Source organism: Notolepis coatsorum (assembly GCF_963971535.1).
Source record: "Notolepis coatsorum genome assembly, chromosome: 7".
Taxonomy (NCBI): Eukaryota; Metazoa; Chordata; class Actinopteri; order Aulopiformes; family Paralepididae; genus Notolepis; species Notolepis coatsorum.
The window spans coordinates 9,916,543-9,930,243 of record NC_140171.1 but is presented as its reverse complement, the minus strand read 5'-3'; the positions used below and the strand labels follow the sequence as shown (position 1 = coordinate 9,930,243).

At 44.6% G+C, this 13,701-nt stretch overlaps 1 protein-coding gene across 1 annotated transcript in view; it reads right to left on the bottom strand.

Annotated features, from left to right (window-relative positions):
• ncapd3 (non-SMC condensin II complex, subunit D3) overlaps positions 1–13,701 on the bottom strand; it is a 74,172-nt gene that overhangs the window by 14,221 nt on the left and 46,250 nt on the right. Inside the window, exons 27-29 of the mRNA XM_084317919.1 lie at positions 10,420–10,619; positions 8,307–8,417; positions 1,410–1,595 (exon numbers count right to left, since the gene is read on the bottom strand). Coding sequence (XP_084174045.1) covers positions 1,410–1,595; positions 8,307–8,417; positions 10,420–10,619 — 497 coding nt within the window. The remainder of the gene's footprint in view (positions 1–1,409; positions 1,596–8,306; positions 8,418–10,419; positions 10,620–13,701) is intronic.

The window sequence follows — 13,701 nt, the reverse complement described above, 5'->3', positions numbered from 1 at the left end:
CCTCTACCGTCTTTAACTCTGAATGACCGCAACACTCTTGACTTGCTACCTTTAGATAATAAAGATAATGTTCGTCTGAAAACTTAAAAAAAACAAGTTATAGGTTTCTTCATCTGAGCTACTCAGCGGTGGCACGGTGGTGCAGTGGATAACTGTCGCCTCACAGCAAGATGGGTTCGATTCCCGCTTGGGGACCAGGCTGCTGGGTTGCCCAGGCAGGGTATCTCCCGGGCCTTTCTGTGTGGAGTTTGCATGTTTCTCCCCTCCAGAAAAAAGAGATAAACCCAATGGAAAAACATGCAAAACAGATCGCTAATGCTGTCACGTCCGTGAGGAAAACGGACTTGGATTGGTCCCCGGGCGCGGCCCCACGCTGCAACCCATGTCTTCTCCCAGCTGTCAAAAATACCCCCCCCCCCCCACTCACAACTACAAGTGCACTGGGGACAAGTGAGACGCCCACACACACCGAGCTGGACACCTACCCCCCAGGCATGAATATTTTATGAAAGCACTAAGGAAGCTCAAACATTGTGCCGTCCCAGTAGACCTCGCATCAACCTTAGTACAATATACTGAACGATATATGGAACACCAGTGGCTGAAACTTGAACAGCGGCATCGATCTTGACCAATAGATCCGACTGTATACAGAGTCTGGAAGGAATTCAATAGTGCAAGAGGTACCTGGCCGACTGTGAACCTATATCCACTGAGAGAAATTGGATAAGAAATGTGCGGGGGGGGGGCCGGGTAGCGCAGCGGACTAATCGTCTGTCTACCACCGCAGAGACACTGGTATCGAATCTGGCTGTCAAGCGGTACCTCCGGCTTGGGCCGGTCGTCATACTGACACAATTGGCAGTGTCAGCGGGTGGGAAGCCGGTGGGGTGGTATCCTGGTCGTTGTAAACAGCGACTCCTACAGGTCGGTCGGGGCGCCTGCACAGCGAGGGAAGGAACTGGTGAGGGTAGTGTGATCATCCCCACGCGTTACTCTTCACCAATGAGAGTCCGCGCTGTCAGGTGAAAAGAGGCTGCTGGCTGTCTCCGCATGTATCGGAGGAAGCATGTGATAGACTTCAGGGCTCCCTAGACCGGCAAGTAGGGGGCAAATGCGTGCAACGACCAGGAAGGGGAGGGGGGAATTGGCATAACGACAAAAAATTGGGATGGGAGAAAAATACAGAAAAAATAAGGAGAAAAAGTAGATAAAAAAAAAATTGCGAGGGGGAAGTGAATGAGAAAAACGTTCTCTAGGAAAAAACTAAACATTTATTTATATATGTAAATAAAAAAATAAACTTTTTTTTGTATATATATATATATATATATATATATATATTATATAATTATTTTAAAATCAAGACATAAGTGTGACCAGTTGTACTGTAACGGTGTCCTCCTCACCGGTGCAGTGGTGGGCGTGGCCCGTCCAGACAGGTTACACTGGTCCATTTGCTTCTCCATCTGCTTCTCCCTCTCCTGCTCCTTCTCCTTCTCGTACATCTTCAGGTCATACTCCAGCTCCGCGGCCAGCTGCTCGTCTGCACTGAAGAAGTCCTTCACCTCCGCGCGGTAGTCCTGCATGGTGGCCTGGAGACAAGTTAGAGAAGTTAGAGAAGTCCTGCATGGTGGCCTGGAGACACACAACACAAGTTAGAGAAGTCCTGCATGGTGGCCTGGAGACACACAACTACAAGGTAGAGAAGTGCTGCATGGTGGCCTGGAGCAACACAACACAAGTTAGAGAAGTGCTGCATGGTGGCCTGGAGCAACACAACACAAGTTAGAGAAGTCCTGCACGGTGGCCTGGAGCAACACAACACAAGTTAGAGAAGTCCTGCATGGTGGCCTGCAGACACACAACACAAGTTAGAGAAGTCCTACATGGTGGCCTGCAGACACACAACACAAGTTAGAGAAGTCCTACATGGTGGCCTGCAGACACACAACACAAGTTAGAGAAGTCCTGCATGGTGGCCTGCAGACACACAACACAAGTTAGAGAAGTCCTGCATGGTGGCCTGCAGACACACAACACAAGTTAGAGAAGTCCTGCATGGTGGCCTGGAGACACACAACACAAGTTAGAGAAGTCCTGCATGGTGGCCTGGAGACACACAACACAAGTTAGAGAAGTCCTGCATGGTGGCCTGCAGACACACAACACAAGTTAGAGAAGTCCTGCATGGTTGATTGATTGATTGAATTTGATTGATTGAAAACTTTATTAACAGATTGCAGAATGGGTACAATACAGTACAGCTCAATACACACAATTGTTAAGGGGATGCAGACCAGAGAAAGACTTTCGTCTTGTTTACATCAGGGTCCCCCATTTTCAATTCATCAGGACATATATGACATACATGACATACAGATAGTCAGTACTGCTACATCTATACATTTATGACATACCAGATTTGCAAATACAGTACTGTTTGTGATACAGAAGGAGTCAGGAAAAGGGAGTATATACATTTGACGTAGAAACTGTACATTGGAGGAGGTTGGGTACACTGGGATATTGACAACCATACTGGGTAATCTACATTGGAGGTGGTTGGGGGGGGGGGGGCACACTGTATAAACAAGCAAAACTGTACATTGAGGGGGGGGGGGGAGACACTGTACAAACAAACAAAATTGTACATTGGACTATTGACAAAACCATACTAGGTAAATGACTGTACATTGGCAAAACTGTACATTGAGGGGGGGGGGGGAGACACTGTACAAACAAACAAAATTGTACATTGGACTATTGACAAAACCATACTAGGTAAATGACTGTACATTGGAGGGGGTTGGGTTAGGATATTTACAGGGGCCAGTGTTGAATTGCAGTCTCCCATAGGTGTCCCTTGAGAGAGGTTTTGAAAGTGGGTAGTGATCCACATTCCTTTACAGCTTTGGGTAGGGCGTTCCACATTGATGTGGCATAATTGCGAAACGTGTTTAGTCCCTTATTTGAGCCGAATCTGGGTTTAACATGATTTGTGGAGCTCCCTCTGGTGTTGTGATCGTGGTATTCACTGACCTTTGGGAAGTATTTTGACATGTACATGGGTACCTTGGTCGTGTAGTGTATCTTGTAGACCAGGCCCATTGCAAGTTGCTGTACTCTGTCGTCTACTCTAAGCCATCCTAGGTTGTCAAAGTGGGCAGGGGTGAGGTGGGTTCTAGGAGTAAGGTCAAGCAGTAGTCTGACCAGTTTGTTTTGAGATGTTTGTAATTTTGTTTTTAGCGCCTTTGAGGTGCTTTGGTACCATGAGGTGCAAGCATAGTCGTAGTACCCCTGAATGAGTGCTCCTGCCAGAGTCTTCAGGGTATTCTTGTTTACCAGAGAGGAGATCCGGTACAAGAATCGAGTTTGTTGGTTGACTTTTTTTATTACATTGGATGCCATTTTGTCACAGGAGAGATTAGCCTCTAGGATGGAACCCAGGTAGGTAATTTCATCTTTCCTTGTGACAATATTGTCACCCACTGTAACTGAGAAGCCGTCGGTCTTGCTGAGTTTGTTATTTGAACCGAAGAGAATGGACTCTGTTTTGCCCATGTGTAATGATAGTTTGTTATCAGTGAGCCATATGCAGATTCTGCCTAGTTCCGAGCTGAGGGTTTTTTCAACCTGTAACTTGTTCTTGTCAGAGACCAGCAGGGCTGAGTCGTCCGCAAACAGGAACAAGTTGCAGTCACAAGCTGACGACATGTCATTTGCATAAATTAGGAACAGTAGCGGTCCTAGTATGCTTCCTTGTGGAACACCACAGCTCACTGTGAGGCGGGGGGATAGGGTACCGTTTACCTCCACCATCTGTTCCCTCCCCTCAAGGTAGGATTGCATCCAGCTCACTGATAGACTATCAAAACCAATTGCTTTTAGCTTGTCAATCAGAATGGAGTGATTGACCGTGTCAAAGGCCTTTTGTAGGTCCAGCATGACCATGCCGCAGTATTTGCCTGCGTCCACCTCTTGTTTGATGTGGTCATTCAAATAGAGAAGGCATGTGTCAGTGGAGTGGGATGTTCTGAAGCCAGATTGGAATTCGTAGATTAGATTTTTTTCCGCTAGGTACTTTTCGACCTGTTCGTAGACTATTTTTTCCATGACCTTCGAGATGGAGGTGAGAATAGAAACAGGGCGGTAGTTGCCTGGGTCTAATTTGCTGCCCTTTTTGTGCAGAGGGGTCACCCTCGCAATTTTGAAGTCCTTGGGGACGTGTCCCTGTTTTATGGAGAGGTTTATTATGTGTGTGATGATTGGGGTGATGGCGGCTGCTGAGTCTCTGAGGAATTTGGAGGGGATGTTGTCATGGCCAGTGGCCTTGTTAGGTTGGAGGGCGCTCAGTTTATTGAGTACCTCATCTGTTGTTACCATTTCCAGCTTGAAGTCGTCCTTGCGGACCACTAGGTTTTTGTAGTAAGCTACTATGTGTTCTACCCCATAAAGCCCTGAGTGGGAGGGTAGTTTGTTTACCAGTGTTGTGGCTATGTTTGTGAAGAAAATGTTTAAGTAATTGGCTACATCCAGCTTGTCTGTGATGAGCGTGTTGTCCGTTTTTATGTTTATGTTTGAGAATCTGGTTTTAAGTTTTTTACTGCATCCTAGTTGATTATTGAGTAATTTCCAAAGTTCACGTGGTTTGTTTTTGTTTTCCTCAGTTTTGTCATTGATGAAATTCTTTTTTGCAGTTTTGATCATGGAGTTTACGTCGTTTCTTAGTCTGTTTCTTTCTAGTTTGAGTTCAGTCACGTGGGCTTGGAGTTCACTGCTTGTGCTTTTAGTAAGCTTTGACTGACTTTTACGAAACTCAGAGCATTTTTTGTCTCTGGTTTTCATAGCGGCCAGTATTTCGGAGTGCATCCACGGCTCAGCGCGATTTTTTACCCTGGTGGTTCTTAGGGGGGCCATGTCGTTTAGTATTGTTGAGAATTTGGTTTTGAAACCAAGCCATGTTTCTTCAACCAGTGTACCATTGAGTTCATCTGACCAGTCCAGACTCTCCAGTTCAAGGTTGAAGGCCTCGCTAGAGTAGGTTTTGAGGTCTCTAGATGTGACTGTTTTGTGGCAGCCAGCCTTTTGTTTTAGTTTTTTGCGGGTACAGAATATCATATAATGATCACTTAACCCGCATGCTATAACCCCTTTATTGGAGATCTTGGACTTGTCGGAGGTCAGAATGAGGTCAATGGTAGTCTGAGTTGATTCACATACACGTGTGGGTTGGGTGATTAGCTGGCTGAGGCCGGTGTGGCCTGCAGACACACAACACAAGTTAGAGAAGTCCTGCATGGTGGCCTGCAGACACACAACACAAGTTAGAGAAGTCCTGTAGGGCTGGGCGATATGACGATATTATATAAATATCGGGTACAGTTCATTAACGATACACTTTTTCAACGTATCGTGGATATCGTGATGTTTTGCCCAAGAGGATTGTGTCGCGTCAATCTGTCCACACGTTACTCGTTCATATCTCAGCCTGTGCTGAGATATGCCCATTCCGCGGTCTGTTAATAAAGTTTTCAATCAGACAGATGTATGGAAAGGCTTTTATTATAACATTCGTTGTAGTAAAATCATTATGCCTCATTTAGTCATCCTGTGAAGCACTGGTCTCCTACTCGACGGCCGCGGGGAGCTAACGTTAGTAGCTTTGTTGATGTTCAGCACACGGGACATTTAGGAAGTCAAAAACTAATAACGCTTGCCGATTGGTGCTAAGAACAGCAGGGCGGGTGCAAGCGGTGTGACGTCATTGGCAGACTCGACTGTCAATCAAAATGATTATGTTTCCGTCAGAATGAATGAATGAAAACTGTATTAAAACGTTGCAGAATGGGTACAATACAGTACAGGAGGATGAAGACCAGAAAAAGACTTTCGGCTTTTTTACATAAGGGTCCTCCATTTTCAATTCATCAAAACATTTAGAGACATACATATATACAGTAGTTTCATAAAAATGCTAAAATGCTATTTATTTATTGATTGATTGATTTAAAACTTTAACATATTGCAGAATGGGTACAGTACAGCTCAATACATACAATTGTTAAGGGGATGCAGACCAGAGAAAGACTTTAGTCTTGTTTACATCAGGGTCCCCCATTTTCAATTCATCATATTTCATATCTAAATCATATAATATCTCATATGCAATATATAATCTAATAATCTAAATCTAATATAAAAATGCTAAATGCATGGGTATTTTATTTTGTCTTTAATGTTAGCTTGCAAACTCAAATACTGTCTTGGTAAGCCTCATAATGAATTGTTTGGGGTAAAAAAGAAAAACATTGTGATGTGTATCGTGTATCGCCGAAAGGTCAGAAAATATCGTGATATCATATTTAGGCCATATCGCCCAGCCCTAAAGTCCTGCATGGTGGCCTGCAGACACACAACACAAGTTAGAGAAGTTAGAGAAGTCCTGCATGGTGGCCTGGAGACACAACACAAAATTTTCTGAGGACTCACTGGAACCCCCTCAAGGTATACATTGAGAATAAGGTACTGTACACATTTAATTTGAATAAAATAAGTAGCACTCATGTTGTACCTGCCTCTGACGAGCTCAACAGAATGGGGTCACGACTGTGACTGACACATACTTTAGACCAGGGGTAGGCAACCCTAGGCACGCGTGCCTGCATAGGCACGCAGGGGCATTTTCATAAGCACAGGGGGCAGCAGTAAAAAAAATTATATTATAATTTTTATTTTATTTAATATTATAGTGAAATATTTTGCACTGTTGTCGCATTTATCTTGTTGAAATCCTCACACAGGTTATCTTTACTACCACATATTTAATTGAGACCCTTTATTTGTTTATTATTTCAATTTAGCTGGAAATACATTGCTACATCATTCAGTAACATTTGCAGAGCCTTATAACAAAAATATTATTACGGTCACCATTGTGACCAGTGGGATTAATCAACACATTTTATTATTTATTTTTCTATTTCATTGAACATTGCACATGTTAAAAGCAATTTTTTTACAAAAGATTTGAGTATTACCAAGTCAACTTGTGTTCTTAAAACAATGACAATAAACATCGTTTTATTAGGTTGAAATAATGTGGTTGTGTACTTATTTTTCTGTTAACTTATTATGGATTGAAAACTGAAAACCTTAATGCACAGTAACTGAACTCAATATTTTTAAGTTCTGGTAACTTATTATTATTATTTCTTTTACAGTGTAGTCTTGCGATCAATCAAAACGTATTTACACGATATACCTCACATTCACCCTCCATTCACATCTTGGTGTTCTCCTGGTGTTCTCCATTAGGCCTGTAGGTGGAGCTATGACAGCACACGTACAGTACACACACCGATGGTGTGTGATGTGTCCAAAAATGAATGGGCAAATGTGAGTGTTTGTCTGCATTGCATCCCCCCCCCCCCCAACTCAGATTTAGGGTTGATACAACCATCATAATAATATTGTTAATAATAACAATAACAATAATGATGGAATAATGTAAAAATGATCATTAAAAAGACCTGATTATGAGAAAAAATAATTACGATGCATGGAATATTGACACACTAGTTACAACTATATTTCAAACAGGCACTCCATGTCAAAAAGGTTGCTGACCCCTGCTTTAGACGGTGCAAAAACAACTGCTGGCACCACCCACTTGAAAAAAAAATTTGATAATAAATCATGTTTAGCTGCAGAGCGAGAGCTCAGCAAGTGGGGTTTTGACTTTTTTTCTTTCTTCCTTTGAGTGTTTTTTTTTTTACTGGGAAACAACCTTCTTTTGTTCGCTACTCAAACAACGTGGGAATATATTTGTTCATAAACACCTGAATGTGCCCTATCTCCTTTCATCTCTCCCTTTATCTCTCCCTTCATGTCTCCCCGTCTCCAATACACACACACATGCACCAGCTGTCCAAGCAGACAGAAGAGAAGGCAACATAATAATATGATTATAACAGACAGCATTAATTATCTGTCAGAGAAGGGGGACAAGAGAATAGACAATGCATAATATAATCCGTTCATGTTTCGACATAATATGCTTGTTAGCATAATTATGATCCAAAAGCGACATGGGGTTTCATTATGATATGCCTTCTTTAGATTCGATTCAAATGTATTGTCATGCAGCACAAGTACAGTACAACACAAATCTAATTTGGCATCTAACCAGAGCGCAAATGTAACAGTAAAGTGCAATAACAATATACAATATAGAGGTGATTAAACTGTTGTGTTTATAAACACACACACACACACACACATATATATATCCTCTTCTCATTTACCTGGAGGTATGCCATGAGGTCTTTCACCACTGGTGACCGAATCTGATCCAGCATGCTCTTGAGAACAATGATGATGGGAATTGTGTTCTCAATGAAGGCCTTCTTCTGGACCTGTGGGTTACATTAACGAGGGAATGAGGGTTTGTTAGAGGACGGCTCCCTCTGCTGGACGTAAACAAAAAAAACACATGGCAACATTGAGCTCACTGCTGGTCAGTGATCAGAATGGATTGGTAGGGAAGTCACATGATGAGGAACTCAGCCAGGTGAGAATAACACGAAACACATTGGTGTTTTTTTTACGCTCTCTCTGTCCTCCAAATAAAGGCTTTTACTATATTATTTGAGATTCAAATTTATGGTAATTAATAATATAGCACAGGTACAGTACAACACATGTGGTGCCTGGACCTGGGTTCTTGTGCTCCTGTCTGTAGGAGTCAAGTGTTCCTTGGTTTCTCATCTCTTTTCCCAAACCATGAGCTCTCCTGTTGAGTTTAACCCTTTCACTGCCGCACTACCAAACGGTTAACCCTTTCACTGCGACAATACACAGGAGGTTAACCCTTTCACTGCCACACAACAGCCGGTTGACCGTCGGTTGTGTGATAGTAAAGGGTTAACCTTCTGTCTGGTGGCAGTGAAAGGGTTAAGTGAAACCCTGATGCCCTACTATGCTACTTCTTGGTACCAGAATGATCCTTCAGGTATACACACATTACATACAAATATATACACAGTACATATACATTACATATATATACAGTACATATACATTTACATTTAGCGGACGCTTTTATCCAAAGCGACTTACAAGTTCTGTACGACAAGTCATCAGGAAGGGCACAACTCTTATCAGCTGAGTAACAATGTTCATCAAAGTGTTGAGCGCTACAGTGTAGGTTAGTTTATTAGGACAAGTGTAGGTTAGTATATTAAGACAGTGTAGGTTAGTTTATTAGGACAAGTGTAGGTTAGTATATTAGGACAGTGTAGGTTAGTATATTAGGACAGTGTAGGTTAGTATATTAGGACAGTGTAGGTTAGTATATTAGGACAGTGTAGGTTAGTATATCAGGACAGTGTAGGTTAGTTTATTAGGACAGTGTAGGTTAGTATATTAGGACAGTGTAGGTTAGTATATTAGGACAGTGTAGGTTAGTATATTAGGACAGTGTAGGTTAGTATATTAAGACAGTGTAGGTTAGTATATTAGGACAGTGTAGGTTAGTATATTAGGACAGTGTAGGTTAGTATATTAGGACAGTGTAGGTTAGTATATTAGGACAGTGTAGGTTAGTATATTAAGACAGTGTAGGTTAGTATATTAGGACAGTGTAGGTTAGTATATTAGGACAGTGTAGGTTAGTATATTAGGACAGTGTAGGTTAGTATATAAGGACAGTGTAGGTTAGTATATTAGGACAGTGTAGGTTAGTATATAAGGACAGTGTAGGTTAGTATATTAGGACAGTGTATGTTAGTATATTAGGACAGTGTAGGTTAGTATATAAGGACAGTGTAGGTTAGTATATTAGGACAGTGTAGGTTAGTATATTAGACAGTGTAGGTTAGTATATTAGGACAGTGTAGGTTAGTATATAAGGACAGTGTAGGTTAGTATATTAGGACAGTGTATGTTAGTATATTAGGACAGTGTAGGTTAGTATATAAGGACAGTGTAGGTTAGTATATTAGGACAGTGTAGGTTAGTATATTAGACAGTGTAGGTTAGTATATTAGGACAGTGTAGGTTAGTATATTAGGACAGTGTAGGTTAGTATATTACAGTGTATGTTAGTATATTAGGACAGTGTAGGTTAGTATATTAGGACAGTGTAGGTTAGTATATTAGGACAGTGTAGGTTAGTATATTAGGACAGTGTAGGTTAGTATATTAGGACAGTGTAGGTTAGTATATTAGTCGGCTGTCCTAACTGGGGTGGGTAGTTCGTTCCACCATTGTGGGGCAAGGACTGAGAAAAGTCGGCTTCTCCTTGATGACCCTCCCGGAGCTCGGATAGGAGTGGGTCTGATGCGGCCAATACATATTCATTACATATACATACAGTACATATACTGTACATTACATATACATTACATTCCCCTTTACCTGCGAGATAAGCTTCCTCTGGGCTTCCTGGACGACGACCTTGGCCATGGCCTGCATGTTCTCCTCGTCCTGGTCCTCCTCCCCGGCAGGAGCCACCATGGCCTGCAGCTTCATCTCCTTCAGGCCCAGGAGGCTGAAGGTCTCGGCCAGGATGTCTGCGCCGTCAGAGTCCAGAGGCAGCTCGCTGTCGGCAAAACACGCTGCGGAAGAGACGGACCGGAGAGCATGAAGAGACGGACCAGAGAGCAGAGAGCATGAAGAGACCAGAGAGCAGAGAGCATGAAGAGACGGACCAGAGACCAGAGAGCATGAAGAGACAAACCAGAGACCAGAGAGCAGAGAGCATGAAGAGACAAACCAGAGACCAGAGAGCAGAGAGCATGAAGAGATGGACCAGAGACCAGAGAGCAGAGAGCATGAAGAGACGGACCAGAGAGCAGAGAGCATGAAGAGACCAGAGAGCAGAGAGCATGAAGAGACCAGAGAGCAGAGAGCATGAATAGACCAGAGAGCAGAGAGCATGAAGAGAGCAGAGAGCAGAGAGCAGAGAGCAGAGAGCATGAAGAGAGCAGAGAGCAGAGAGCAGAGAGCATGAAGAGAGCAGAGAGCAGAGAGCATGAAGAGAGCAGAGAGCAGAGAGCATGAAGAGACCAGAGAGCATGAAGAGACCAGAGACCAGAGAGCATGAAGAGAGCAGAGAGCAGAGAGCATGAAGAGACCAGAGACCAGAGAGCATGAAGAGAGCAGAGAGCAGAGAGCATGAAGAGAGCAGAGAGCAGAGAGCATGAAGAGACCAGAGACCAGAGAGCATGAAGAGAGCAGAGAGCAGAGAGCATGAAGAGAGCAGAGAGCAGAGAGCATGAAGAGAGCAGAGAGCATGAAGAGAGCAGAGAGCAGAGAGCATGAAGAGACCAGAGAGCAGAGAGCATGAAGAGAGCAGAGAGCAGAGAGCATGAAGAGAGCAGAGAGCATGAAGAGAGCAGAGAGCAGAGAGCAGAGAGCATGAAGAGAGCAGAGAGCAGAGAGCAGAGAGCATGAAGAGAGCAGAGAGCATGAAGAGAGCAGAGAGCATGAAGAGAGCAGAGAGCAGAGAGCATGAAGAGAGCAGAGAGCAGAGAGCATGAAGAGAGCAGAGAGCATGAAGAGAGCAGAGAGCAGAGAGCATGAAGAGACCAGAGAGCAGAGAGCATGAAGAGAGCAGAGAGCAGAGAGCATGAAGAGAGCAGAGAGCATGAAGAGAGCAGAGAGCAGAGAGCAGAGAGCATGAAGAGAGCAGAGAGCAGAGAGCAGAGAGCATGAAGAGAGCAGAGAGCATGAAGAGAGCAGAGAGCATGAAGAGACCAGAGACCAGAGAGCAGAGAGCATGAAGAGACGGACCAGAGAGCAGAGAGCATGAAGAGACCAGAGAGCAGAGAGCATGAAGAGACGGACCAGAGACCAGAGAGCATGAAGAGACAAACCAGAGACCAGAGAGCAGAGAGCATGAAGAGACAAACCAGAGACCAGAGAGCAGAGAGCATGAAGAGATGGACCAGAGACCAGAGAGCAGAGAGCATGAAGAGACGGACCAGAGAGCAGAGAGCATGAAGAGACCAGAGAGCAGAGAGCATGAAGAGACCAGAGAGCAGAGAGCATGAATAGACCAGAGAGCAGAGAGCATGAAGAGAGCAGAGAGCAGAGAGCAGAGAGCAGAGAGCATGAAGAGAGCAGAGAGCAGAGAGCAGAGAGCATGAAGAGAGCAGAGAGCAGAGAGCATGAAGAGAGCAGAGAGCAGAGAGCATGAAGAGACCAGAGAGCATGAAGAGACCAGAGACCAGAGAGCATGAAGAGAGCAGAGAGCAGAGAGCATGAAGAGACCAGAGACCAGAGAGCATGAAGAGAGCAGAGAGCAGAGAGCATGAAGAGAGCAGAGAGCAGAGAGCATGAAGAGACCAGAGACCAGAGAGCATGAAGAGAGCAGAGAGCAGAGAGCATGAAGAGACCAGAGAGCAGAGAGCATGAAGAGAGCAGAGAGCAGAGAGCATGAAGAGAGCAGAGAGCATGAAGAGAGCAGAGAGCAGAGAGCAGAGAGCATGAAGAGAGCAGAGAGCAGAGAGCAGAGAGCATGAAGAGAGCAGAGAGCATGAAGAGAGCAGAGAGCATGAAGAGAGCAGAGAGCAGAGAGCAGAGAGCATGAAGAGACCAGAGAGCAGAGAGCAGAGAGCATGAAGAGAGCAGAGAGCAGAGAGCATGAAGAGACCAGAGAGCAGAGAGCATGAAGAGACCAGAGAGCATGAAGAGACCAGAGAGCAGAGAGCAGAGAGCATGAAGAGACCAGAGAGCAGAGCATGAAGAGACCAGAGAGCAGAGAGCATGAAGAGACCAGAGAGCAGAGAGCATGAAGAGACCAGAGAGCAGAGAGCATGAAGAGACCAGAGAGCAGAGAGCATGAAGAGAGCAGAGACCAGAGAGCATGAAGAGAGCAGAGAGCAGAGAGCATGAAGAGAGCAGAGAGCAGAGAGCAGAGAGCATGAAGAGAGCAGAGAGCAGAGAGCATGAAGAGACCAGAGAGCAGAGAGCATGAAGAGACCAGAGAGCAGAGAGCATGAAGAGACCAGAGAGCAGAGAGCATGAAGAGACCAGAGAGCAGAGAGCATGAAGAGACCAGAGAGCAGAGAGCATGAAGAGACCAGAGAGCATGAAGAGACCAGAGACCAGAGAGCAGAGAGCATGAAGAGAGCAGAGAGCATGAAGAGACCAGAGACCAGAGAGCATGAAGAGACCAGAGACCAGAGAGCATGAAGAGACCAGAGACCAGAGAGCATGAAGAGACCAGAGACCAGAGAGCAGAGAGCATGAAGAGACCAGAGAGCATGAAGAGACCAGAGAGCAGAGAGCATGAAGAGACCAGAGAGCATGAAGAGACCAGAGAGCAGAGAGCATGAAGAGACCAGAGACCAGAGAGCATGAAGAGACCAGAGAGCATGAAGAGACCAGAGAGCAGAGAGCATGAAGAGACCAGAGAGCAGAGAGCAGAGAGCAGAGAGCATGAAGAGAGCAGAGAGCAGAGAGCATGAAGAGACCAGAGAGCAGAGAGCAGAGAGCAGAGAGCATGAAGAGAGCAGAGAGCAGAGAGCATGAAGAGACCAGAGAGCAGAGAGCATGAAGAGACCAGAGACCAGAGAGCATGAAGAGACCAGAGAGCAGAGAGCATGAAGAGACCAGAGACCAGAGAGCATGAAGAGACCAGAGACCAGAGAGCATGAAGAGACCAGAGAGCAGAGAGCATGAAGAGACCAGAGA